Source organism: Danio rerio, chromosome 10 (genome assembly GCF_052040795.2).
Source record: "Danio rerio strain M-AB ecotype USA chromosome 10, GRCz13ab, whole genome shotgun sequence".
Taxonomy (NCBI): Eukaryota; Metazoa; Chordata; class Actinopteri; order Cypriniformes; family Danionidae; genus Danio; species Danio rerio.
Window position 1 is genome coordinate 12039841 of NC_141030.1, and position 24946 is coordinate 12064786.

The window sequence follows — 24946 nt, forward strand, 5'->3', positions numbered from 1 at the left end:
CAGAGCGGTGCGTATTGTTGCAAACTTTCCTAAAAGAGCAACACAGTCGTGCAGCACGTCCTTTTCAGGATGGCGCTCCGACTGTGCGTTTCTGGATGCGGGGGTTTCCTGGCTCCGGATGATGGACACGATCACTGCATTGCATGTTTGGGGGTCCAGCATGTTAATGCGGTGCTCGCGGGCGGTTCATGTCGTCATTGCGATGCCATGACCGTTGCACAGCTAAGATCGCGGCTAACTTTCGCAAGAGAGCGAGCCACCCCAGTTGCTTCCTGTTCTAAAAAAGCAGCAGGCGCTCGGGCAGATCTGAGGGTTTCAGCGGGAGATAATCCGCCGCCCACGGGCTCGCGGACCTCTCGCTCCTCACGGCGCTCCATCCAAGCTTCGGGTAGTGGGAGTGATCCGTCTAACCAGATGGTAGCTCTCACACTCGCTGACACCGGAGATCAGATGTCCTCTGCGGCATCGGAGGGTGGGCTTTCACTGTCCGACGAAGATCCGGACCCGCTCGCCCCCTCCGGGCAGGTGAGCGCTGTCAAATCGGATCCTGAAGCGGACATGTTAGCCGTGCTTTCCCGGGCTGCTTCGGCCGTGGGGTTGGAGATGGTTTATCCCCCAGCTCCGCGGCCGGACCGACTAGATGGGTGCTACGTAGAGGACCAGAAGGCGAAGCCTTCGAAGCCTCTCATCCCCTTCTTCCCGGAAGTGCACAGTAGGCTCACGCAGTCTTGGAGGGCACCTTTCTCTGCCCGTGCTGCGTGTGCCTCCGCCCTCACCGCCCTTGACGGCGGAGCTGCCAGGGGGTATGAGGCGATCCCGTCAGTGGAGCGCACTATCGCGGTCAATCTTTGTCCGCGCGGCGCCTCTACGTGGCGGGGTTTACCCCGCCTCCCGTCCAAAGCCTGTAGGTTGTCTGCCTCCCTCGGAGCCAGAGCTTATAAGGCTGCGGGCCAGGCTGCTTCTGCTTTGCACTCGATGGCCACCTACCAGCGCTACCAAGCGCAGGCGCTGGCCGAGCTGCACGAGGGCGGGTCCAACCCAAGCTTATTACATGAGCTGCGCACCGCGACCGACTATGCTCTTCGGACTAATAAGTCTGCCGCGTGTGCGCTGGGGTGGACGATGTCCACACTTGTGGTTCAGGAACGCCACCTCTGGCTAAACCTGGCCGATATGCGCGATGTTGACAAAGTTCGCTTTCTTGACTCGCCCATATCCCAGGCTGGCCTGTTCGGCGACACCGTCGGTGAATTCACCCAGGAATTCAAGGCGGTGAAAGAGCAGTCGGATGCGATGGGCAATGTCATCTATCGGCGTGGCCGTAAGCCCGCTCCGCCCGCCAAGCCATCCACCTCCGCTGTTCCTCGCCGAGGGCGCCCGCCAACGAGTGCTGCCCCGCCCCCGCCAGCGCCTCCGGCCAAGCGGGCGCGGCGTACACCTCGAAAGCAGGCAGCCCCTCCTGCCCAGGGCGCCGTTAAGTCCGGTAAACGGACCGCGAAGCGTCCCTGAGACAGGCCATCCGGAGAAGAGGAAACTTGCTCTTTCCCCGCTGGAGGGCGGGGCCCCGATAACAACGGTACTTTTCAGTGCCACCAAAACATCAGTAAAAGAGCACTTTTTCCCTTCCCCGGATGTGACTGCATGAGTTCTGCCAGTCCGGGACGCGCTGCCTTCCGGCTTGCAGACTCTACGTGCTTTGCCAGTGGCTCACGAGCGCTGGGGGGACGGTCTCCCTTCCCTCAGCCCTCCAGCCCCCTCTCCGGAGTCAGGGTGCGGAGCCAGAGCGAATCGCTCTCCTCCAGCTCTTCCGTGGGACCCTCGTGCTTCCCGGATCAGCACACCCACTCCGCGCTGCCCCACCGCTGGTACGTCAGCGATTGTAGCGATGACTCCATTAGCGAGGGCTCTGCCTGCCTGGTTAGCGCGGGCCAGCCCCTCGCTGTGGCTCATACGCACAATCAGACTCGGTTACGCGATTCAGTTCGCGAAACGGCCCCCCAAGTTTACGGGCGTGTATTTCTCCAGGGTCAACCCCCTGTCCGCCCCTGTCTTGCGAGAGGAGATTGCTGCCCTCCTGGCGAAGGGTGCAATCGAGCCGGTTCCTCCAGCCGAGATGGAGAGTGGGTTTTACAGCCCATACTTCATCGTACCCAAAAAGAGCGGTGGGTCACGGCCAATCCTAGATCTGCGCGTTTTGAACCGCTGTCTGCACAGGCTGCCGTTCAGAATGCTCACGCAGAGGCGCATTCTCCAATGCGTTCGTCCTCAGGATTGGTTTGCAGCCATAGACCTGAAGGACGCGTATTTCCATGTCTCCATTCTTCCACGCCACCGCCAATTTCTGCGGTTTGCGTTCGAGGGTCGAGCATGGCAGTACAAGGTCCTCCCCTTCGGGCTCTCTCTGTCTCCGCGGGTCTTCACCAAACTCGCGGAGGGTGCCCTAGCGCCCCTTCGGCTCGCGGGCATTCGCATACTCAATTATCTCGACGACTGGCTGATTTTAGCCCACTCGCGGGAGCAATTGATTATGCACAGGGACAAGGTGCTTTGGCATCTCCGCCTACTGGGGCTTCAGGTCAACCGAGAAAAGAGCAAACTCGCCCCCGTGCAGAGGATTTCTTTTCTCGGGATGGAGCTGGACTCGATCACCATGGTAGCGCACCTCTCCGAGGAACGCGCTCGCCTGTTGCTGAACTGTCTGAGGGAGCTCGACAGCAAACTAGTGGTCCCACTGAAGTTCTTTCAGAGGTTCCTGGGGCATATGGCATCCGCAGCCGCCGTCACGCCGCTCGGGTTGCTCCATATGAGACCACTTCAGCACTGGCTTCACGATCGGGTCCCCAGACGCGCATGGCACGCGGGCACACACCGGGTCTCGGTTACTGCGCTGTGTCGCCGCGCCCTCAGCCCTTGGAACGACCCCTCGTTCCTACAGGCCGGTGTGCCTCTAGGACAGGCGTCCAGCCATGTTGTTGTTTCAACAGACGCTTCCAACACGGCTTGGGGGGCCGTGTGTCGCGGGCATGCGGCTGCGGGCCTGTGGAAGGGTGCCCAGCTGCATTGGCATATCAATCGCCTAGAGCTGTTCGCAGTGTTCCTCGCTCTCCTCCGCTTTTTACCGGTGCTGGAGCGGCAACATGTGCTGGTCAGGACGGACAGTATGGCGGCGTATATCAACCGCATGGGGGGTATGCGCTCTCGCCGCATGTCTCAGCTCGCCCGCCGTCTGCTCCTCTGGAGTCACCCGCGGCTGAAATCGCTGCGCGCCATTTACGTTCCAGGCACGCTCAATCGTGCAGCCGATGCGCTCTCATGACAGCTGTTACGCCCTGGATAATGGAGACTCCACCCTGAGTCTGTTCAGCTGATATGGGCGCGATTTGGGGAGGCCCAGATCGATCTGTTTGCTTCCCCCGAGAACGCTCACTGCCAGTTGTTTTTTTCCCTGACCGAGGGCTCTCTCGGCACGGATGCACTGGCCCACAGCTGGCCTCGGGGCATGCGCAAGTATGCGTTTCTCCCAGTGAGCCTGCTCGCGCAGTTTCTGTGCAAGGTCAGGGAGGACGAGGAACAGGTTCTGCTAGTTGCGCCCCTTTGGCCCAACCGGACCTGGATATCAGAGCTCTCACTCCTCGCGACGGCCCTCCCCTGGCGGATCCCTTTGAGAGAGGACCTACTCTCTCAGGGACAGGGCACCATCTGGCACCCTCGCCCCGATCTTTGGAACCTCCACGTGTGGTCCTTAGACGCGAGGAAGACTTAGGTAACCTACCGACTGCGGTGGTTAATACCATCACTCAGGCTAGAACCCCCTCCACGAGGCGCGCCTACGCCCTGAAGTGGAATCTATTCACTGAATGGTGCGTCTCTCGCAGAGAAGACCCCCCAAATTGCCAGATTAGTGTTGTGCTCTCTTTCCTTCAAGAGAAGTTGGACAGCAGGCTGTCGCCCTCCACTCTCAAGGTTTACGTGGCCGCCATCTCCGCTTATCATAGCGCGGTAGCTGGCGGCACCGTGGGAAAGCATAACCTGGTCATCCAGTTCCTTAGGGGTGCTAGGCGAATTAATCCTCTTGGGATCTCGCCCTCGTTCTCACGAGTCTGCGATCCGATCCCTTTGAGCCACTCGAATCAGTATCTCTAAGATTTCTGTCCCTGAAGACAGCTCTGCTGGTTGCGTTGGCCTCCATCAAGAGGGTCGGGGACCTGGAGGCATTTTCGGTCAGTGACTTGTGCCTGGAATTCGGGCCGGATTACTCTCACGTCATCCTGAGACCCCGCCCCGGTTATGTGCCCAAGGTTCCTACCACCCCCTTTAGAGATCAGGTAGTGAACCTGCAAGCGCTGCCCCCGGAGGAGGCAGACCCAGCCCTTTCTTTACTTTGTCCAGTTTGCGCTCTGCGCATTTATGTGGACCGTACTCAGAATTTTAGATCATCTGAGCAGCTCTTTGTCTGTTATGGCGGTCGGCAGCAGGGAAGTGCCGTATCGAAACAAAGATTATCCCACTGGATTGTGGATGCCATTTCACTCGCTTATTCGAGTCGAGGTCAGCCGTGTCCCCCGGGAGTACGTGCACACTCCACTCGGAGCGTTGCATCCTCTTGGGCGCGTGCACGCGGCGCCTCTCTAACAGACATCTGTAGAGCTGCGGGCTGGGCGACATCCAACACATTTGCAAGGTTTTACAATCTGCGAGTGGAGCCGGTTTCCTCAAGGGTATTAGGTAACCCTTTGGTGATTGAGGAGACAACTCGGTAGGGTGTTGAAACACGCTTGCTGCGCCATTCTCCCTAACACGGAGGTACGTGCGCCTTTTTATCTGTCAGTAAAGTTCCCCGTCAGGTGAGCCCTGCAGATTCCTCCGTGGCCCCCAGCACTGACTCAGCGGAGGAGTCACTTGCTGGCCCACTACGTCGTAGGTCTGCCCGCTGGTCAGCCCGCGTTTTGGGTATAGGTGCCTGCTATGCGTGATCCCCACTAGGCGATCCCATATACTCATTCCGCCACGGTTAAGTCCCCCCCCTGGGCGGACCCGTGTCTTCCCTCTCCGCTAACCACGCTTTTGCTATGAGTACTCCCCCTTTTTAGGGCTAGTCCATATGTAATTCTGCCATCTATCCCCCCCTTGGGTAACGGATGGCCTCCGCAGCGTCCTCCCTATCGGGATTGCACGCTTCCCAATGTACTGTCGTATTTCCTAGAATTATCTAGATGCTCACGACTTCCCAAAAAATATATCTAAATCCGTAAAACTTCTGTTGAAGTAGGATAAATTAGGGCCAGGGACACGTTGGAGGACCGCGCCCCCCATGATGTGGGTGCGTCACGCTTGCTTGACTATCTCCTCATCGGGGGTGTTGGTAAGGTGCAGTCATTATGGCGCTTTCCATACTTCTCCCATCGTGGATTTCATCCACTTATGGCACTGAAGTTCCCCAACCGAAGGGGAACGTTCGAGGTTACAGAAGTAACCCTTCGTTCCCCGAGGAGGGGAACGGAAGTGCCATACTCCGTCACCATAATGACTGTCCCTTAGCTGTTTGAAAGTCTCTTCAGCTTAAAAGGATGGCGTCTGGTGGCTTCAGGTGTGCTTATATGCTGAGATAATTGCAGATGCCGCACACCTGCGCAAGCTTACGCTGCCAATTAATTTCATTCATTGGCCCGTTCAATACTCTCCAGACAAGCGGCTTCTGATCCGAATCCTCCCATCGTGGATTTCATCCACTTATGGCACTTCCGTTCCCCTCCTCGGGGAACGAAGGGTTACTTCTGTAACCTCGAACGTTCATTAACTTGAGTTAGATAAATGGCATCTGAAACTTGTGTTTGGGAAAGAAAACGTTAGCTAACCAGTGCCATTTCCCTTAACTAAAAATGAGGTCTGATATCCCTTTTTATTTTCACTATTCATTCAAACCGGATCTTCGATTTACTCGAAGGGCTGTGAAAATATAAATATGTGTCATTTTCTTTTCGCTGATAAGATATACAGCCAGGTACACAGCATTCCTGTGTGACTCAGGCGATACTTCCAGGTTTCTTCCAACTGCAACCTCGATTTCGCTGTTTAAAATGGTGACTGGATGAAATCAGTCTATAACTGCTTATACAATCACAAAATGTAGTAGATTAGTGGTTTAAAATTTCAACAACCCAACAACCCATATACATTTCTGGGGAGCGACATCTCTGGCTACATAATTCGAGACCTCCAGAAATTAATATAGGGCTACGTTTTCAGTATGAACCTATTATACATGAGTAAGTTACAGTTAAGACAGATGTACCCATTTTGTTTTGCAGTGGAAAGTTGTAAGCAAGCTAAAGCAGCTAAACTTGTTAATTAAAGCTAAACCTTGTTTGTCACAAAACAACACACTGGTGTTTTGTTTCGTAATTAATCTATTTTTGAATGAACCAAGTGAATGATTCAGTGATCTACTCATTAAATTGTTCACTTGCTTCTTTTCTAAATGAAGCAGCAGTTTTGAATGAATCATTTCAATGGCTAATTCAATTAATTCTTCTGTAGCAGTACTAACAATATTTTATTTTGAATAAAAGAAGGATTAACATCTACTCACCATAACCACCAAATTTTCCATGGTGGCCCCTAGAGCTTCAAGTGATTCAGGTTCATCAGTCGGCCTCTTGTAGTGAAAGGCTGTTCCTGCAATGTCAAACTTGCGAGGCCAGTCAATGGTCCAGGCTCCATTGATGTAATAGTCATCTCCCTCCGATTTCAAAGCTGTGACAGCGAGAGCACATGTTAATAACCCAACATAAGTGAGAGAGTGATGTCATTGCTGTCATTCATCAACACGATCATCATCTTAGAGAGAAGCACAGGCTTCCTGATGTCAGGGGTCATTTCTAATCTCACTTTCAGTCACTGCGCAGCTTCAAGATCTCAGCTCTCAGGTGAAAGTCTGCTTTCTTCACACATGCCATCAACGCTCACTTGACCTAATATTTAGGACAAATTGTCGAAAAATCCAGATGTTTTGTTTTTGACAATGCGGTGTCGCAGTAGATAGTGCTGTAGCCTAACAGCAAGAAGGTAGCTGATTCGAGCCTCGGCTGGGTCAGTTGGCATTTCTGTGTGGAGTTTGCATGTTCACGTGGGTTTCCTCCGGTTACCCCCATAGTCCAAAGACATGCAATACAGGTGAATTGGGTAGGCTTAATTGTCCGTAGTATAGTAAGTGTGAATGAGTGTGTATGGATGGTTTTCAGAGATGGGTTGCAGCTGGAAGGGCATCCGCTATATAAAAAATATGCTGGATAAGTTGGCAGTTCATTCCACTGTAGAGACCCCAGATTAATTAAGGGATTAAGCCGAAAAGAAAATTAATAAATGATTGATTTGTTTTTGCTACAATTTAAGAATACTTCAAGTTGTTTTTTAAAAGGTACACCAATTTTTTTTAAAGTGTTAAACAAAGAAATTAACTGTCATTATAAAAAAAAACCTTTAAATGGAAAAGTATTTAGTTGAATATGTTAGCTAAATATTATCCTGGTAAAAAAAATATGGGTAAAATCACCAAATTGTAGTGCAAGATCAATTGTGAATTGTATAAAATGAAAATGAACTATGAACTTTGAACTTTTATAAAGAACTATAAATTTCTTTAGTTTTTCTTTACACTGTAAAATCTAATAGCTTTGCTGACTCATATATAGTTAGTTAGCTTTACTTAATAATTTAAAATACATATTTCATATAAGGTTTTGTAGAGTTACAGTAACTTGCAGGGTGAAAATAATAATTTACTCAAACGTCAAACTTGTAATTTAATCAATTGGAGGCCTGTTGGCTAATCTTCAACATGTTTTACACTAAACAACATGTTCATGGTGAATCAAATGTATATTGTATATGTGTTTAAATGTTATTTACTGAATTGTTAGTTTGAAACTAAAAATTGTTTGTTGAGGATCTATTAGTAGTTAGGGTATGGTCTCATAAACAGAAAATATTTTTAAAAATGGATATTCATTGCTTAATTTTCTTTCGACTTAGTCCTTGATTTATCTGGGGTCGCCAACTACTCCAGCATATGTTCTATGCAGCGGATTACCTTCCAGTCGTAACCCAGATAAGTGTGTTTCCCAAACAACGACATAACTGAACTATCATAGTGCGATGCACAGCTTGTCAAAAGAACGATGTAGTGATGAGTGTTTCCCAAAACCCATAGTTGCTTTTTCACAGATCTATCGTTTGAACCACATTTGTTTTATTATAAAACATCCATAATGATTCTGTAAACGTAGTGGAGTAACAACTTCTTTAGAGAATAACCTTATAATTTTTGTGCAAATTATATTGCTTTACACACAAAAAACTCCACTATTAGTTTTAGTAAAAAAAAAAAAAAAAACATGCACTCGTTAAATGGCATTTAATGTTTTTAAAGTGCATTGTGAAGGGAGCGCAATATGACGTCAACGTCAATATGACGATTGATAAAACTGAACTGTATAAATATCCTGAAAGTATTTTTAGGGCATAGTGGGGATAACTGAGAATAAAACACAACTAGGAACTATGTTTAACTACAGCTCTAGAGGTATAGTTGTGAGTGTACACGTTTGCGACGCGGTTTGCGAATGTTCATTGAAACTATAGATTTGGGAAACACCAAACCCACAAACTATTTTTGTAACATTGGAAATGCAACTACTGTAAGTTGGTTATTGATGGTTTTTGAAAGCACACCCCTAGTAAACACAAAAGTACTAAGACAAGTATATCTGAAGAAAATGATCAAGTATACTATACAAAGTAATTTTAGGTTACTGGAACTCTCTAGTAAGTGCACAATAGTAGACAGGCACTTGTTGGTACTACTTCCTATTTTACCGTACTTGTTTTTTTAAGGCAATCGGTTTGCATGCTTTGTTTAAAGAAAGATTTACTAATTGGATTTTAGTATAAAAAAAACAAATTTGGCAAAATAGTTTTATGTTTAAACAACCTTTTTCTAAAAAATATAAGCTTTAAAAACCACAGAAACAAAAGTACAAACGAATTGTAAATAATTTGTCTTAATAGTGTCTGTGAACAGAAATTTTAAAAAATTAAGAATTTGCATCTTGTACACACCTAGAATTAATATTTTGCCAATTAGACAGTGACTAAGTTTACCTGGACATCATTACTTGAATTATTTGCATTAATCCTAATAAGACAATAATAAAATGAAGGAGTTTCCATAAGTTGCTTTTTGAATCTTCATTTCATGATCCTGTTTTGCATAATTCGATTAACATTATCGTCACAACACTATCCACGTTTCCTCCAAAGTTTCATGTAATTTTGGGTGTTTCATTTTCAATTTGTTGACTTTAACTGCAGTTCGGCTGTTTCACTTTCATTTAGGAACATTTCATGCATGCCCCCAGTGGCAAACGAGATATTGGATGTGAGTTTGAACTTCTGGAAGAGTGTTGTGTTAACAGAATTTGATAGATTTTGTAATGCAGGTGTCTGTGGTCCTTCACTGACTTGGTAGGTGCAGAGAATAATGTCAAACAGCTGTGTATGTAAAGACTATTCTGTCACAATATGTGGCAGAAATGTTGGAGGTAATAGTTTGGTTAAGGTGTTTATATGTCTGTGCAGCACTTTAATAATGAGACTAAAATTGGCATACTCCACATGTCTTAATCCCATGTTTGTTTAGTTCGATTATGACCTTAATCGGATTAAATTAATCTAAAATCCCTGTTTACTTGATAGACTCTTGGTAGAGTATTGTCTTAATCCTGTTAAAATCGGATTATTGGTGGCCATGTAAACATAAATTATATAATATACACTAGACAATACTAACCAGAATACAGTTGGTTCAGGTAGAAATAAAATGAAAAGACTGACATTAGACATCACCTGAACCAATTCTGCATGCATGCTGTCTTTATTAGCCAAATACTTGTCAAACATTAAGAGTCAAATGTTCCTCTATTGAAACAGGGCCATGTGTTTGTATTCGACAAACATGGCATGCATGTGAAAATCTAAAAAGAGAATAAATGAGTGTTTTATAATTTCATTAAATATGCTCACAATCTCTGCACCAGAACACAACCAGAAGAGAACTTTGCATCAGTATGACATACAAAAAAATTCAACAAGCTGTCATACACATAGCCTATATTTATGTCTGCACTCAAAACAACTTAATTGGACCCGCTTGTTTGATTGTTTTAATTAGTCGCCATGATGGTTTTACTCAGCTTGCGGTTGGAAAAAGACAAAGGGCCCGTCTTAAGACAAACTGCAAATATAAAACATGAGAGCAAGGATGCTGTCACACTGATCCAGATTTACACCCAAAACAAAGTCTAGCACAAACCACTTCACCACTTTGTACCCAGGATGCCTTTGTGAACAAAGCTTTCAAGAAGATAAATACAAACACTCACCAATGTAGTTCTTTGACACGGCCACTTCTCTGATTTCAATGTGAACCGACCCTTTTGGTATCTGGACGACCTCCATGTAACCTGCAAAATGTACAGCTTTATTTTAAACATGTACAAAATAAAGCAGTATTTTGCTGTTGTCTGTAAATGTACATATGTGCACGTTTTGGTTTTAAAGGAATTTTTTGCATGGTGGGTGCTGCTAACCTCAATGGCAATATTTTTAGGCAATGATGATCCTCTAATCAACCAGTCTGCCCAACGTATGTATTTAGTGATATTTTTAGGAGTGGTTCTTAAATGAATATGTTAAGTGATAATTAGCATTAGTAAAAGTAGTGAATTTTTTGTCTTGAGTTTATTTTTTAAAAGCTAACCACATGTGTTAAGGCATTTTTAAGACAAGTCTTTCTTAGAACGTTGTGCAGTTTTGCATACTCCACTGTGATTCTGCAATTACTTTAAAAAATAAAAGAAAAAATATGTTAATTGTTGCCTTTTTTAAATAACTTCTAAATTGTTTACTCATTACTTTTTAAAGCCATTACAGATAGTTGTATGAGTAAAAAATAGGCAACCACATACTGAAACCACATACTTCCTTACTATATAGCACGCTAAAATTGGTATGCGAGCCAAGTAGTATGTCCAAATTCATAGAATTCAAAAATTCGAGAAGAACCCGGATGTCCTACTACTTCTGGCGAGATTCTGAAGTGCGCATGCCATATACACTGCGCTATCCAATGATGCCCCGAATTCAGAATTCATGAATGGGAGTGAAGCGATGCAACTCTTGAGGGTAGGTCAGGTGAACTGTCTTTTCATTACAAAACTGTCACATTTAAGATCTGACTTCTTTAAAAAATCTGCGATCTACACTGCCTATTAAATATGCAATATGAAGTGGGTCTCAGATCGGACAGGAAGCACTGCATTATATTTCATTTCCCCCTGCCATGTCTTTAAAATATGACAGTTTATTTTACCCCAGTATTTTCAAAGGAATTTCTCCGCTAGCCTGTTGCTACTGACGACGCTACTGGTTACAACGGTCTTTAATCTCGTTTCACACTTGAAAAACTAAATGAATGCTTAAGTCTATTAAAGTAAATGTATTGTAACATTACAACATCGATGCTGTAAAAACAACCTTGTGAATTTGAAAATAGTCACATTAAGTTTTTTTTTCCGGAAGTTTATCATTGGCTTTAAAACTCTAGCTGTGCATAGAGCCTTTTCCATTCATACTACACACATTCATACTGCATATAGCGTACTTTTCTAATGGCCGAGTAATATGTTTAAATCCAAATGCAGAACCTACTGAGCAGTACGCAGATACTTTAAAGTGTTCTTCTAAAAAATGCTTAGCTGTGAGAGCTTCTCTGCCTATCTATGCCAATAAAGCGATGCAGTAGGTTGTGCTGTCACCTTACAGCAAGAAGGTCGCTGGGTCGCTGGTTCGAGCCTCGGCTCAGTTAGAGTTTCTGTGTGGAGTTGCATTGATGAAGCCAATTAAGTTAATTAAATTCCAGTTATAAAAGCAAAACAACAAACATCCTTTTATGGGTTTGTTTTTATGCTTGTAATATATTATAGAGCAATATAACATATTATATTACTATTATTACATATTATATTAATATCACACAATAAAAAGAACTATTAATGAATATCACAGTAATCACAAATGCACTACTGATTTTATACAACAGTTCAAGAAATATTGAGTGAGTTTATACACAATATTTATACTGGCATTATATACACACTTTTTTCTATTTCATCATCAAAAATTGTTCCAAGTAAAACCAAGGCAGAACATTTGTGCATCTCTGAGTGACACTGTGGAGTTTTGGATGGTAACTAATCTGTGGAGTTTTGGATGCAACTGTGCTGTAAAACCATTGCTTAGCTGTAATTGTTAATTTAAAGTGCACTTGTATTTTCACCGGTAATGCTGTAATTTTTTTTAGTGTACCTTCAATTCTTGATACAGTCATGGATTTATTCATGACAGGTCTAAACCAGACAATATACCAGCATCAAAACACACTCAGCAAAATATTGATAACTGCTAAGAGAACTTTGTGAGATTATTTGCAACCCAAAGTATTTACAGCTAAATCCTATTAGCTGCAGACAGCGTTTCATGAAAACAGAAAAGGGCAAAGAGCACAACTGTATTCGAGCAGAATCCCAGCATGCTCCAAGAAAACCTAACTAACTTAGCAACAGCAAATTCATTACAAGAGAAGAATCTACACTGTTCCCTTCACTCCCCCTTAAAGTTCCAGATGATTTAACAGCTATACCTTAAAAGGAGAAAACAGTCCCTTACTAAAGAGAATACTTTTGGATGTGGCCAGACGAATGCGTATAATATTAGAAGTTTTATTGATTCTCTTACTGGATGATGCCATTAATACTCATATATTGTGTTACCGCTTCTATTTTGACAACTTGTTTCTTGACCCAAAAACAAAAGCTTTATCATGGTTGTCTGATAAAAAAAAAGACCACAGCATTTCCATGAAAAATGTCAAGCTTGGCCAAAGCGCCCCGTTGGCCCCTTGACAGGAGCCACTGCCAAAAAGACAATGCGTTCCTCCACTGGCTTGTGCTGTGCTTTCTTCGAGTGGGATTTCTCTAGTGGAAAGCGATTAAAAACTTGTCGCGTTTGGCAGACGTGTGGCCCGTCTCTGGAATGAGATTTTGAGGAGAGAGCTTGTCTGCGTTGTGCTCCTCTTTTTTTTTGCCAAAAGAAAACAAATGAACGAATGAGGAAAAATTGTTGTATTAATCTTGATCCATACATCTAAGCATCTAAGCACTGTACTTTATGTTTTGATATGCTTTACAAACTTTAGATATCCAAAAGATTATACACGTGTTCATCTAATTGCAGGGACAATTCCTATAGAGTTTTATGAATAAGGAATTATGAGGGGTTATTTGCTGGTAGTTTGTGAACTAATCAATAATAATATTTAGCCATATCCAATGTCATAGTAAAATAAATAAACAGGCCTGCAGAGAAATTGCTGTGTAGCTTAGTACAATTATTAAATCAGTGATTGCAATTCTGAAAATTACTGAATGCACAGCATAGATTATTTCGTATTCAGAAAGTTCCACAGTCAATGCTCCATCTCTGCATTTGTTGAACTTTTAGCATGAATTTTGGTAGCACTTTTTTTGACAAAAGGTTTAACAAAATTTTAAACGCACTAAAAATACATGCTTAAGACTTTGAAAAGTTTAAAGTTCAAGGATTTAGAAATTGAAAGTGTCAAATAAATTAGTATTGTAAGCCTGTAGAGTTAAATAAATTAATATCAAAATAGCTAAATAATGAAATAACATTTTGTTAAATTAAAATTATGGTAACACTTTAGTTTAGGTCACTGTTCATTGTATATACAAACCATTAACTAGCACTACTAGCTTAATAAACTACTAATTCACTGTTTAATAAGAGTAAGTAAAGTAGAAGTTGGGTTTGGGTTTTGGGTAGGATTAGGGATGCAGAATAGGATTATACTTTATAACTTCTAATGGACAATTAGTATCTTAATAATTGGCAGGTTATAAGTCAGTAGTTAACAGCATGAGTTGTGACCTAAACTAAAGTGTTACCAATAATTTTAATTTAACATAAATTTATTATATGTTTGTCTTTTTTTGCTTAAAACATTATTCATAATTTTTGTTTGATTTAATTAAGTGTTTAAATGCAGATATCAACTGAGACACAGCTAAACATAGATTTAAATTAACTTTAAAGTCAAATTAAAATGCTTACTAATAAAACATTAAGAATATTATAAATTTACTTGCTTGTTATGTGACCATTAACCAACAGCAGAGAAGCATGAACAAGCAAATGCGAGGGTAAATTATAACTTCTCAATAGGTTTCACGTTTCTTAATTCAATATTCACTGCAAAAAAATGCTGGGTTCAATGCAAATCCTTCATGTAGTCCCAACAACACAAATCAATTAATTAATTAGGTTGTTTTTACAAATATATGTAGTTTGATAATAAAACAATTAAGTTGTCAAAAAAAAAAAAAAAAATCAAGAATTGTGTTGATTCTTTGAACAAGCCGCAAAAATAATTTAAAAATGTTGTTGTACTTTATGTATAAATTTGAAGGAATTCAACTGACAATAAAAATAAAACTAAAACCATTAGGAAACTCTTGCCATATAATTCTTTCTTCATACTTCAACATTGTCTGGAATCAAACCTTCTAACTTTCTGGTTACACCAGCCACTGTAAAAAATATCTGTGTTTTCCATTTATTTACGGTTGTGAATTGCATTTTGGGAACTTGATCTCTGCTCGGTCCACTTTTGATGTTAAAAATTCAACTCTACAGTTAAACAAAGTGACTTTTATTGACATTTTAAGTCCAGGGTATATGCAGGAACCCTAAAGATAATTTCAATACCTTTTAAAGACTTTTTAAAGACCTTCTCTGAATATTTTAGGACCTCAAGTTTCAACCAAGTTCTAATCAGTATCAAACCTTTATTTTAAAAAACATTTGTTAATAAACAGTTTAGTTTAATAAATCAATAAAACACAAAAAACAACAGAATTCAGATAAGCTCAGAAGAAGAAAAAAACTTGAAAGAATAAATTAAAAGAATAAATTACGCAGTTATTTTGAGTGACAGGCTTCAGCCATCTAGAAAGTTCCACAGTCAATGCTCCATCTCTGCATTTGTTGAACTTTTAGCATGAATTTTGGTAGCACTTTTTTTGACAAAAGGTTTAACAAAATTTTAAACGCACTAAAAATACATGCTTAAGACTTTGAAAAGTTTAAAGTTCAAGGATTTAGAAATTGAAAGTGTCAAATAAATTAGTATTGTAAGCCTGTAGAGTTAAATAAATTAATATCAAAATAGCTAAATAATGAAATAACATTTTGTTAAATTAAAATTATGGTAACACTTTAGTTTAGGTCACTGTTCATTGTATATACAAACCATTAACTAGCACTACTAGCTTAATAAACTACTAATTCACTGTTTAATAAGAGTAAGTAAAGTAGAAGTTGGGTTTGGGTTTTGGGTAGGATTAGGGATGCAGAATAGGATTATACTTTATAACTTCTAATGGACAATTAGTATCTTAATAATTGGCAGGTTATAAGTCAGTAGTTAACAGCATGAGTTGTGACCTAAACTAAAGTGTTACCAATAATTTTAATTTAACATAAATTTATTATATGTTTGTCTTTTTTTGCTTAAAACATTATTCATAATTTTTGTTTGATTTAATTAAGTGTTTAAATGCAGATATCAACTGAGACACAGCTAAACATAGATTTAAATTAACTTTAAAGTCAAATTAAAATGCTTACTAATAAAACATTAAGAATATTATAAATTTACTTGCTTGTTATGTGACCATTAACCAACAGCAGAGAAGCATGAACAAGCAAATGCGAGGGTAAATTATAACTTCTCAATAGGTTTCACGTTTCTTAATTCAATATTCACTGCAAAAAAATGCTGGGTTCAATGCAAATCCTTCATGTAGTCCCAACAACACAAATCAATTAATTAATTAGGTTGTTTTTACAAATATATGTAGTTTGATAATAAAACAATTAAGTTGTCAAAAAAAAAAAAAAAACTCAAGAATTGTGTTGATTCTTTGAACAAGCCGCAAAAATAATTTAAAAATGTTGTTGTACTTTATGTATAAATTTGAAGGAATTCAACTGACAATAAAAATAAAACTAAAACCATTAGGAAACTCTTGCCATATAATTCTTTCTTCATACTTCAACATTGTCTGGAATCAAACCTTCTAACTTTCTGGTTACACCAGCCACTGTAAAAAATATCTGTGTTTTCCATTTATTTACGGTTGTGAATTGCATTTTGGGAACTTGATCTCTGCTCAGTCCACTTTTGATGTTAAAAATTCAACTCTACAGTTAAACAAAGTGACTTTTATTGACATTTTAAGTCCAGGGTATATGCAGGAACCCTAAAGATAATTTCAATACCTTTTAAAGACTTTTTAAAGACCTTCTCTGAATATTTTAGGACCTCAAGTTTCAACCAAGTTCTAATCAGTATCAAACCTTTATTTTAAAAAACATTTGTTAATAAACAGTTTAGTTTAATAAATCAATAAAACACAAAAAACAACAGAATTCAGATAAGCTCAGAAGAAGAAAAAAACTTGAAAGAATAAATTAAAAGAATAAATTACGCAGTTATTTTGAGTGACAGGCTTCAGCCATTGTTTAAACTTGTCTTTCTCCAACCAGGAGTGCACAAATTTACATTTTCCCATCTTTTCGCTCTATGGTTTCGGTACATGTGAAGAGCATCAGATTACCTTTCTATGTTTGTTGCAAATTATGTGACATCACCCAGACGGAGGAGCTTGGCCGGACGCAGCCCAGCCCAAATCAATCGTGTGGATCAAGCACGCTGTTGTTAATATTAGGAGAAAAATAAATATATATTCACCCTTTTTTTGGAGTCTATGGACTATCTCACTATGGACAGAGCTTGAACAAAATTTAAGACCTCGTATAAACACAATTAAGACTTTTAAATACCTTTTAAGGGCCTTAATTTTCTTATAATTGAATAATCAACTTTTAATACTTTTTATGACCCCATGGACACCCTGTAGTAGTTTACAGTATTATAATATAAAAGAAAAAATATAGAGTAATAAGTATGTAAAATAACAGAAAATGTACTGGCAGTTTATAAAAAGGTTTTAACACCAACCTAGAAAATGTATCACTTTAAACTATTAAAAATGTTAATAAAAGTCCCCTTTTAAAACTTTTCAATGTTAAAAGTTGCTGGAAGAAAAATCAAAGTCCCATAATGCAATTCAAAAGCATAAAAAATAAAAACATCAATCACTAAATATGGAAAACTGCTAATTTACGGATATGTAGGTTACATCCTGCATATTTTCTGACAATGGATAACTTATAGAAGATGGTGAAATGTAGGTTTTGATTTATGAGGGGTGTATGAGTGTCCTCCTGACCTCCTCTGGGCAGTGAGTCGTTGAAAAGGCCTTCGGTGAGCTCACACGTGCTGCCGTCTCCTCCACACACACGGCATCTGTCCTCCTTGGCATCTGAGCCCAATATATTATCACAGCCAACATGCTGAAGAAACACAGACAGAAAAAAAAAAAACAGACATGTCCTCAGATCTGATTCACAGACAAACATGTCATTCACACAGCTGCATTCGGTCTCAATCTAACACAAAAAGACAAACGGCTCTGGTTTCGCTTCAGGACCGTGATTTTAACAGAGTACTGGGATTATTTACAGCACTGTGCGAAATTAAATAAAAACATACTTTAAATCAAACCTTGAAATCTGTTGATATGACAGGCTGATTATGAAAAGTGACATTTTTGTACGTGCGTAAACAATTGCAGAGGCATGAGCTCCAGTGTATTTATAGCGTTTCAGTTTAGTTCTAGTGTTTTGTTCCTGAATTTTGTTGGTTTTATGGTCTCGGCAGCCAATTATTCACCACACAAAGCACATTGTGGTCGGAACAAACTATGTTTATCTGTGTTGTGTCAAATTGTCTTTTACCTTGCTTGGTTTTGGTCACGAGGGCACGTCTGTTCATGTGGACATTTGTCTAACCTGACTGTCTTTTACCAAAGTACGAGTGAATTTGAGGCCAAAATACCATAAAGTTGATATGAACAAACAACCTTTGATTACACTGACATTGATCCTAAAATAAACCACTTTTAGATTTCTACCAGCAGTACTTTTACACTGTTAAAAAAAATATGTAATATATATGTTCAATATGTCAAGCCAATGTATGTTTTTATGTTACTTCAACTTTCATTTTTATTTCATTTTCTTCTGCTTATCCTGGGCCGGGTCACGTGTACAGAAGTCTTAGGAGAGAACCCCAGACTTCCCTCTTAACAGACACTTTCTCCAGCTCCTCCAGGGGGATTCCCAGGCATTCCCCGGCCAGCCGAGAGACATAATCCCTTTAGGGTGTCCAGGGACCTCCCAGAGGCCTCCTCCCTGTGGGACATGCCTGGAACACCTCCCTAGGTAGGTGTCCAGGAGGCATTCGAAACAGATGCCTGAGCCACCTCAGCTGACTTCTCTCAATGTGGAGGAGTAGCAGTTCTACTCCGAGATCCTCCCTGGTGACAAAGCTCCTCCTCCTATCTATAAGGGTGCACCCTGCCACCAGACATTTTAGCCGCTGGTATCAGAGATCTTGCCTTTCGTTCATAATCCAAATCTCATGACCATAGGTCAGAGTAGGAAGGTAAACTGACCGATAAATAAAAGGCTTTGCCTTTCGGCTCAGCTCCTCCTTCACCACAATGAACTGGTACATTGACCACATTACTGTTGCCGCTACATCAATCAGCCTGCCAATCTCACATTCCATCCTTTCCTCAATTGTGAACAAGTGAACAACCCTCCTCTCCCTGGGGTTAGGAATTTCCTCGAACCTAGAGATGTCAAACCACCTTTTTCCGGTGGAGCATCATGGCCTCTAGCCTTAACTTACCACTTATTTTTAATGGAATTGAACTTGACACTTTAAGTCAGATTGATGAAAAACAAGTTGATATTACTTGTAAAGTTAATTTACTTAACAATTTACAAAAAAAAAAAAATGTGATAGACACATGCTTAAAAAATCATCACCTGATGAAGACCATGTAGGTTAAAAAGTTGTCAAATTAAATTTGTCTTTTGAGAGCTAAAGTATCAGTGTACTGATTTTTGGACTTTTTTCTTTTGTGTTTGGCTTGATTGAGCACCCTTTAAGATTTTTCTAGATGTTTGCACACTGATGCCATTCTTTCTAGACGCATGTTTAACAATGTTGTGCCAAGTGTGTTAAATCATGGTGGGAAGATGTTAGAAATGCTAAAAGCATGCTAGCAACATGCTAAATTATGGTACATCTGTATTGATTTTGTTCATGAGTACAAGTGACGCCGCCTGTCCACGTGGGCATTTCTTTATCACACACAAAACAAATAGTGATTGGCTCAAACGTTCGAGGTTACTAAAGTAACCCTTCGTTCCCCGAGGAGGGGAACGGAAGCACTATAAGTGGATTTGATTTGTAAAATCCACGCATTGGGAGGTTTGGTTCAGAAGCTACTCGTCTGAAAGAGTATTGAACGGGCCAATTAAGAATGAATTGGCAGCGCAAGCCTGCGCAGGTGAGCGGCATAAGCAATCAACTGAGTATATAAGCTCACCTGGCGCCAGCAGACGCTATCCTTTTTAAGCTGAAGAGACTTTCAACAGCTAAGGGACAGTCATTATGGCGACGGAGTATAGTGCTTCCGTTCCCCTCCTCGGGGAACGAAGGGTTACTTTAGTAACCTCGAACGTTCCCCTTCGGGGGGAACTTCAGCACTATAAGTGGATTTGATTTGTAAAATCCACGCATTGGGAGCCCATTGAAAGCGCCATAATGACTGCACCTTACCAACACCCCCGATGAGGAGATAGTCAAGCAAGCGTGACGCACCCGCATCATGGGGGGCGCGGTCCTCCAACGTGTCCCTGGCCCTAATTTATCCTACTTCAACAGAAGTTTTACGGATTTAGATATATTTTTTGGGAAGTCGTGAGCATCTAGATAATTCTAGGAAATACGACAGTACGTTGGGAAGCGTGCAATCCCGATAGGGAGGACGCTGCGGAGGCCATCCGTTACCCGAGGGGGGATAGATGGCAGAATTTACATATGGACTAGCCCTAAAAAGGGGGAGTACGCATAGCAAAAGAGTGGTTAGCGGGGAGGGAAGACACGGGTCCGCCCAGGGGGGGGACTTAACCGTGGCGGAATAAGCATATGGGATCGCCTAGTGGGGATCACGCATAGCAGGCACCTTTACCCAAAACGCGGGCTGACCAGCGGGCAGACCTACAACGTAGTGGGCCAGCAAGTGACTCCTCCGCTGAGTCAGTGCTGGGGGCCACGGAGGAATCTGCAGGGCTCACCTGACGGGGAACTTTACTGACAGATAAAAAGGCGCACGTATCTCCGTGTTAGGGAAAATGGCGCAGCAAGCGTGTTTCAACACCCTACCGAATTGTTTCCTCAATCACCAAGGGTTACCTAATACCCTTGAGGAAACCGGCTCCACTCGCAGATTGTAAAACCTTGCAAATGTGTTGGGTGTCACCCAGCCCGCAGCTCTACAGAAGTCTGTTAGAGGGGCGCCGCGTGCGCGCGCTCGAGAGGATGCGAAACTCCGAGTGGAGTGCGCACGCGCTCTCGGGGGACGCGGCTCATCTCGGCTCTGATAGTGAAAGAAAGGCATCCACAATCTAGTGGGAACTTATTTCGGTACGGCACTTCCCTGCTGCCGACCGTTATAACAGACGAAGAGCTGCTCAGATGATCTAAACTCTGAGTGCGGTCCGGATAATACGCAAAACGCGAACTGGACAATAAAGAAGGGCTGGGTCTGCCTCCTCCGAGGGCAGCGCTTGCAGGCTCACTACCTCGTATTAAAACGGAGTGGTAGGAACCTTGGGCACATATCGCGGGCGGGGTCTCAGGACGTGAGAGAAGCCAGCCCAATTACAGGCACGAGTCACTGACCGAAAAATGCCTCCGGGTCCCCGACCCTCTAATCGATATCAACGCGACCAGCAGAGCTGTCTTCAGGGACAGAAAGATACTGAGTCGAGGATCGAAGGGATCTGACGCGGCTTGTGTAGCGAGGGCGAGATCCTAAGAGGGCATGAGAGGGGGCGGGATGGATTAATTCGCTTAGCGCCCCTGAGGAACCGGATGATGAGGTTATGCGTTCCCACGGTGCTGCCAGCCACCGCGTTATGAGAGCGGAGATGGCAGCCACGTAACCTTGAGTGTGGAGGGCGACAGCCTGCTCTCCAGCTTCTCTCGGCGTAAAGAAAGCACAACGCTGATCTGGCAAATTACGGGGGTCTTCTCAGCGAGAGACACACCATTCAGTGAATAGACTCCACGTCAGGGCATAGGCGCGCTCGGGGAGGGGGCTCTAGCCCGAGTGACGGTATTAGCCACCGCAATCGGAGGTTACCTAAGTCTTCCTCGCGTCTAAAATCTCTTCAAGGATCGGCGAGGGTGCCAGGTGGTGCCCTGTCCCTGAGAGAGTAGGTGCTCTCTCGAAGGGACTGCCAGGGGAGGGCTATCGCGAGGGAGAGCTCTGACATCCAGGTCCGGTTGAGCCAGAGGGGCGCAACCAGCAACCTGTTCCTCGTCCTCTTCCTGACCTTGCACAGTAACTGCGCGAGCAGGCTCACTGGGGGAAACGCGTATTTGCGCGTGCCCCGAGGCCAGCTGTAAGCCAGTGCATCCGTGCCGAGAGCACTCGGTCAGGGAAAGAACAACTAGCAATGAGCGATCTCGGGGGAAGCAACAGATCGATCTGGGCTTCCCCGAATCGCGCCCATATCAGCTGAACAGACTCGGGGTGGAGTCTCCATTCTCCAGGACGCAAGGCTGCCGTGAGAGCGCATCGGCTGCACGGTTGAGCTTGCCTTAATATGAATGGTGTGCAGCGATTTCAGCCGCGGATGACTCCAGAGGAGCAGACGGCGGGCGAGCTGAGACATGCGGCGAGAGCGCATACCCCCTATACGGCTGATATACGCCACCGCCGCCGTACTGTCCGTCCTGACCAGCACGTGTTGCCGCTCCAGCACCGGAAAAAAACGGTGGAGAGCGAGGAACACTGCCAACAGCTCCAGGCGATATGCCAATGCAACTGGGTACCTTTCCACAGGTCCGCAGCCGCATGCCCGCAACGCACAGCCCCCCAGCCCGTGTTGGAAGTGTCTGCTGAAACGACAACAAGACTGGACGCCTGTTCTAGAGACACCCAGGCCTGTAGGAACGAGGGGTCGCTCCAAGGGCTGAGGGCGCGGCGACACAGCGCAGTAACAGAGACTCGGTGTGCGCGCGCGTGCCATGCGCGTCTGGGGACTCGATCGTGAAGCCAGTGCTGAAGTGGTCTCATATAGAATAATCCGAGCGGCATGAAGCGGCTGCGGATGCCATATGCCCCAGGAGCCTCTGAAATAGTTTCAGTGGGACCACTATTTTACTGTCGAGCTCTCTCAGACAGTACAGCATCAGCTGAGCGCGCTCTCCGGAGAGGCGCGCTGCCATGGTGACCGAGTCCAGCTCCAGCCCGAGAGAAGAGATCCTCTGCACGGGGGCGAGTTTGCTCTTTTCTCGGTTGACCTGAAACCCCCACAGGTGGAAGTGCCAGAGCACTTTGTCTCTGTGCATAATCAACTGCTCTGAGAGAGGGCAAAAATCAGCCAGTCGTAAAGAAATTGAGTATGCAGATGCCCGCGAGCCGAAGGGGCGCTGAGGCACCCTCCGCGGGCTTGGTGAGGACCCGCGGAGACAGAGAGAGCCCGAAGGGGAGGGCTTTGTATTGCCAAGCTCGACCTTCAAACGCAAACCGCAAAAACTGTCGGTGGCGAGGAAGAGTGGAGACATGGAAATACGCGTCCATCAGGTCTAATGCTGCAGACCAACCCAGAGGACGAACGCACCGGAGGATGCGCTTCTGCGTGAGCATTCTGAACGGCAGCTTGTGCAGGCAGCGGTTCAAAACGCGCAGATCTAGGATTGGCCGTGACCCACCGCTCTTTTGGGCACGATGAAGCGTGGGCTGTAAAACCCACTCTCCATCTCGGCTGGAGGGAGCGGCTTGATTGCATCCTTCGCCAGGAGGACAGCAATCTCCTCTCGCAAGACAGGGGTGGACAGGGGGCTGACCCTGGTGAATACACACCCGTGACTTGGGGGGCCGTTTCGCGAACTGAATCGCATAGCCGAGTCTGATTGTGCGTATGAGCCACCGCGAAGAGCTGGCCCGCGCTAACCAGGCAGGCAGAGCTCTCGCTAATGGACTCATCGCTACAATCGCTGACGTACCAGCAGTGGGGCAGCGCGGAGTGGGTGTGCTGATCCGGGAAGCTCGCGGGTCCCACGGAAAAGCTGGAGGTGAGATATTTGCTCTCACTCCAAACCCGAGCTCCGGAGGGGAGGCTCGAGGGGTGGGAGAAAGGAGACCGTCCTCCCAGCGCTCGTGAGCCACTGGCGAAACGCACCGAATCTGCAAGCTAGAAAGCATAGCGTCCCAGACTGGCAGATTTCGGGCTGTCACATCTGGGGAAGTGAAAAGTGCCCTTTCATAATGTTTTCATGGCAGTAAAAAGTGCCGTTGGAAATGGGGCCCCGCCCTCCAGCAGGGAAAGAGCAAGTTCCCTCTTCTCCAGATGGCCTGTCCCAGGGGCGCTTCGCGGTCCGTTGCCGGACTTAGCGGCGTTCTGGGCAGGGGGGCTGCCTGCTTCCGAGGTGCCCGACGCGCTCGCTTCGCCTGAGGCGTGTGCGGGGGCGGAGCAGCTCTCGTAGGCGGGCGCCTTCGGCGAGGAGCAGGTATGAATGGCACGGCGGGCGGAGCGTGCTACGGACCGCCGATAAGACATCACCCACCAACTGCTCTCTCACCGCCTTGAATTCCTGGGTGAATTCACAGACAGTGTCGCCGAACCTGGCTGGGGATATGGGGAAGTCAAGAAAGCGGACTTTGTCGACTTTGCGCATATCAGCCAGGGGTGGCGCTCCTGGACCACTAATGTGGACATCGTCCTCCCCAACGCACACGCAGCGGACTCAGTAGTCCGAAGAGCTAAGTCGGCGGCGGTGCGAAGCTCGTAAGCCTGGGTTGGACCCACCCTCGTGCAGCTCGGCCAGCGCCTGCGCTTGGTAGCGCTAGTAGGTGGCTATCGCATGCAAGGCGGAAGCAGCCTGGCCCGCAGCTATGTAAGCTCTAGCTCCGAGGGAGGTAGATAACTTACAGGCTTTGGATGGGAGACGAGGCGGATCCCGCCAAGAAGAGGCGCCGCGCGGATTTACCGCCATCGCGCACTCAACCTGAGGAATCGCCACATACCCCCTGGCTGTTTCACCGTCAAGAGTGGTTAGGGTGGAGGAACACGCAGCACGAGCAGAAAAAAGTGCTTTACATGACCGCGTGAGCCTACTGTGCACCTCCGGGAAGAAGGGAACGTCCCTCTAGTCGGTCCGGCCGCGGAGCTGGGGGATAAACCATCTCCAACCCACGGCCGAAGCAGCCCGGGAAAGCACGGCTAACATGTCCGTTTCAGGATCCGTAGTGACAGCGCTCACCAGCCCGAAGGGGGCGAGCGGGTCTGGATCATCATCGGACAATGAAAGCCCACCCTCCGATGCCGCGGTGGACATCTGGTCTCCGGTGTCATCGGGCGTAAGGGCTACCATCTGTTAGACGGATCGCTTCCCCCGCCCGAAGCTTGGATGGAGCGCTTAGAGGAGCGGGAGGTCCGCGGGCCCGTGGGCGACGGATTATCTCTCGCTGAAACCCTCAGATCTGCCCGAGTGCCCGCTGCAGAGCAGGGGACAACTGGGGTGGTTCACCCTTTTGCA

General features: G+C 44.9%; 1 protein-coding gene across 6 annotated transcripts in view; it reads right to left on the reverse strand.

The window, feature by feature from the left end:
• adamts6 (ADAM metallopeptidase with thrombospondin type 1 motif, 6) overlaps positions 1-24946 on the reverse strand; it is a 184262-nt gene that overhangs the window by 26855 nt on the left and 132461 nt on the right. For all 6 annotated transcript variants that reach the window (XR_015500852.1, XM_087270247.1, XM_087270249.1 and 3 more), the window contains 3 exons: positions 17490-17613; positions 10440-10520; positions 6590-6753 (listed from right to left, as the gene is read on the reverse strand). Coding sequence is in view for 5 of the 6 variants with exons in the window: in XM_087270247.1 (XP_087126373.1) it covers positions 6590-6753; positions 10440-10520; positions 17490-17613 (369 nt within the window). In the remaining variant the exon portion in view is untranslated. The remainder of the gene's footprint in view (positions 1-6589; positions 6754-10439; positions 10521-17489; positions 17614-24946) is intronic.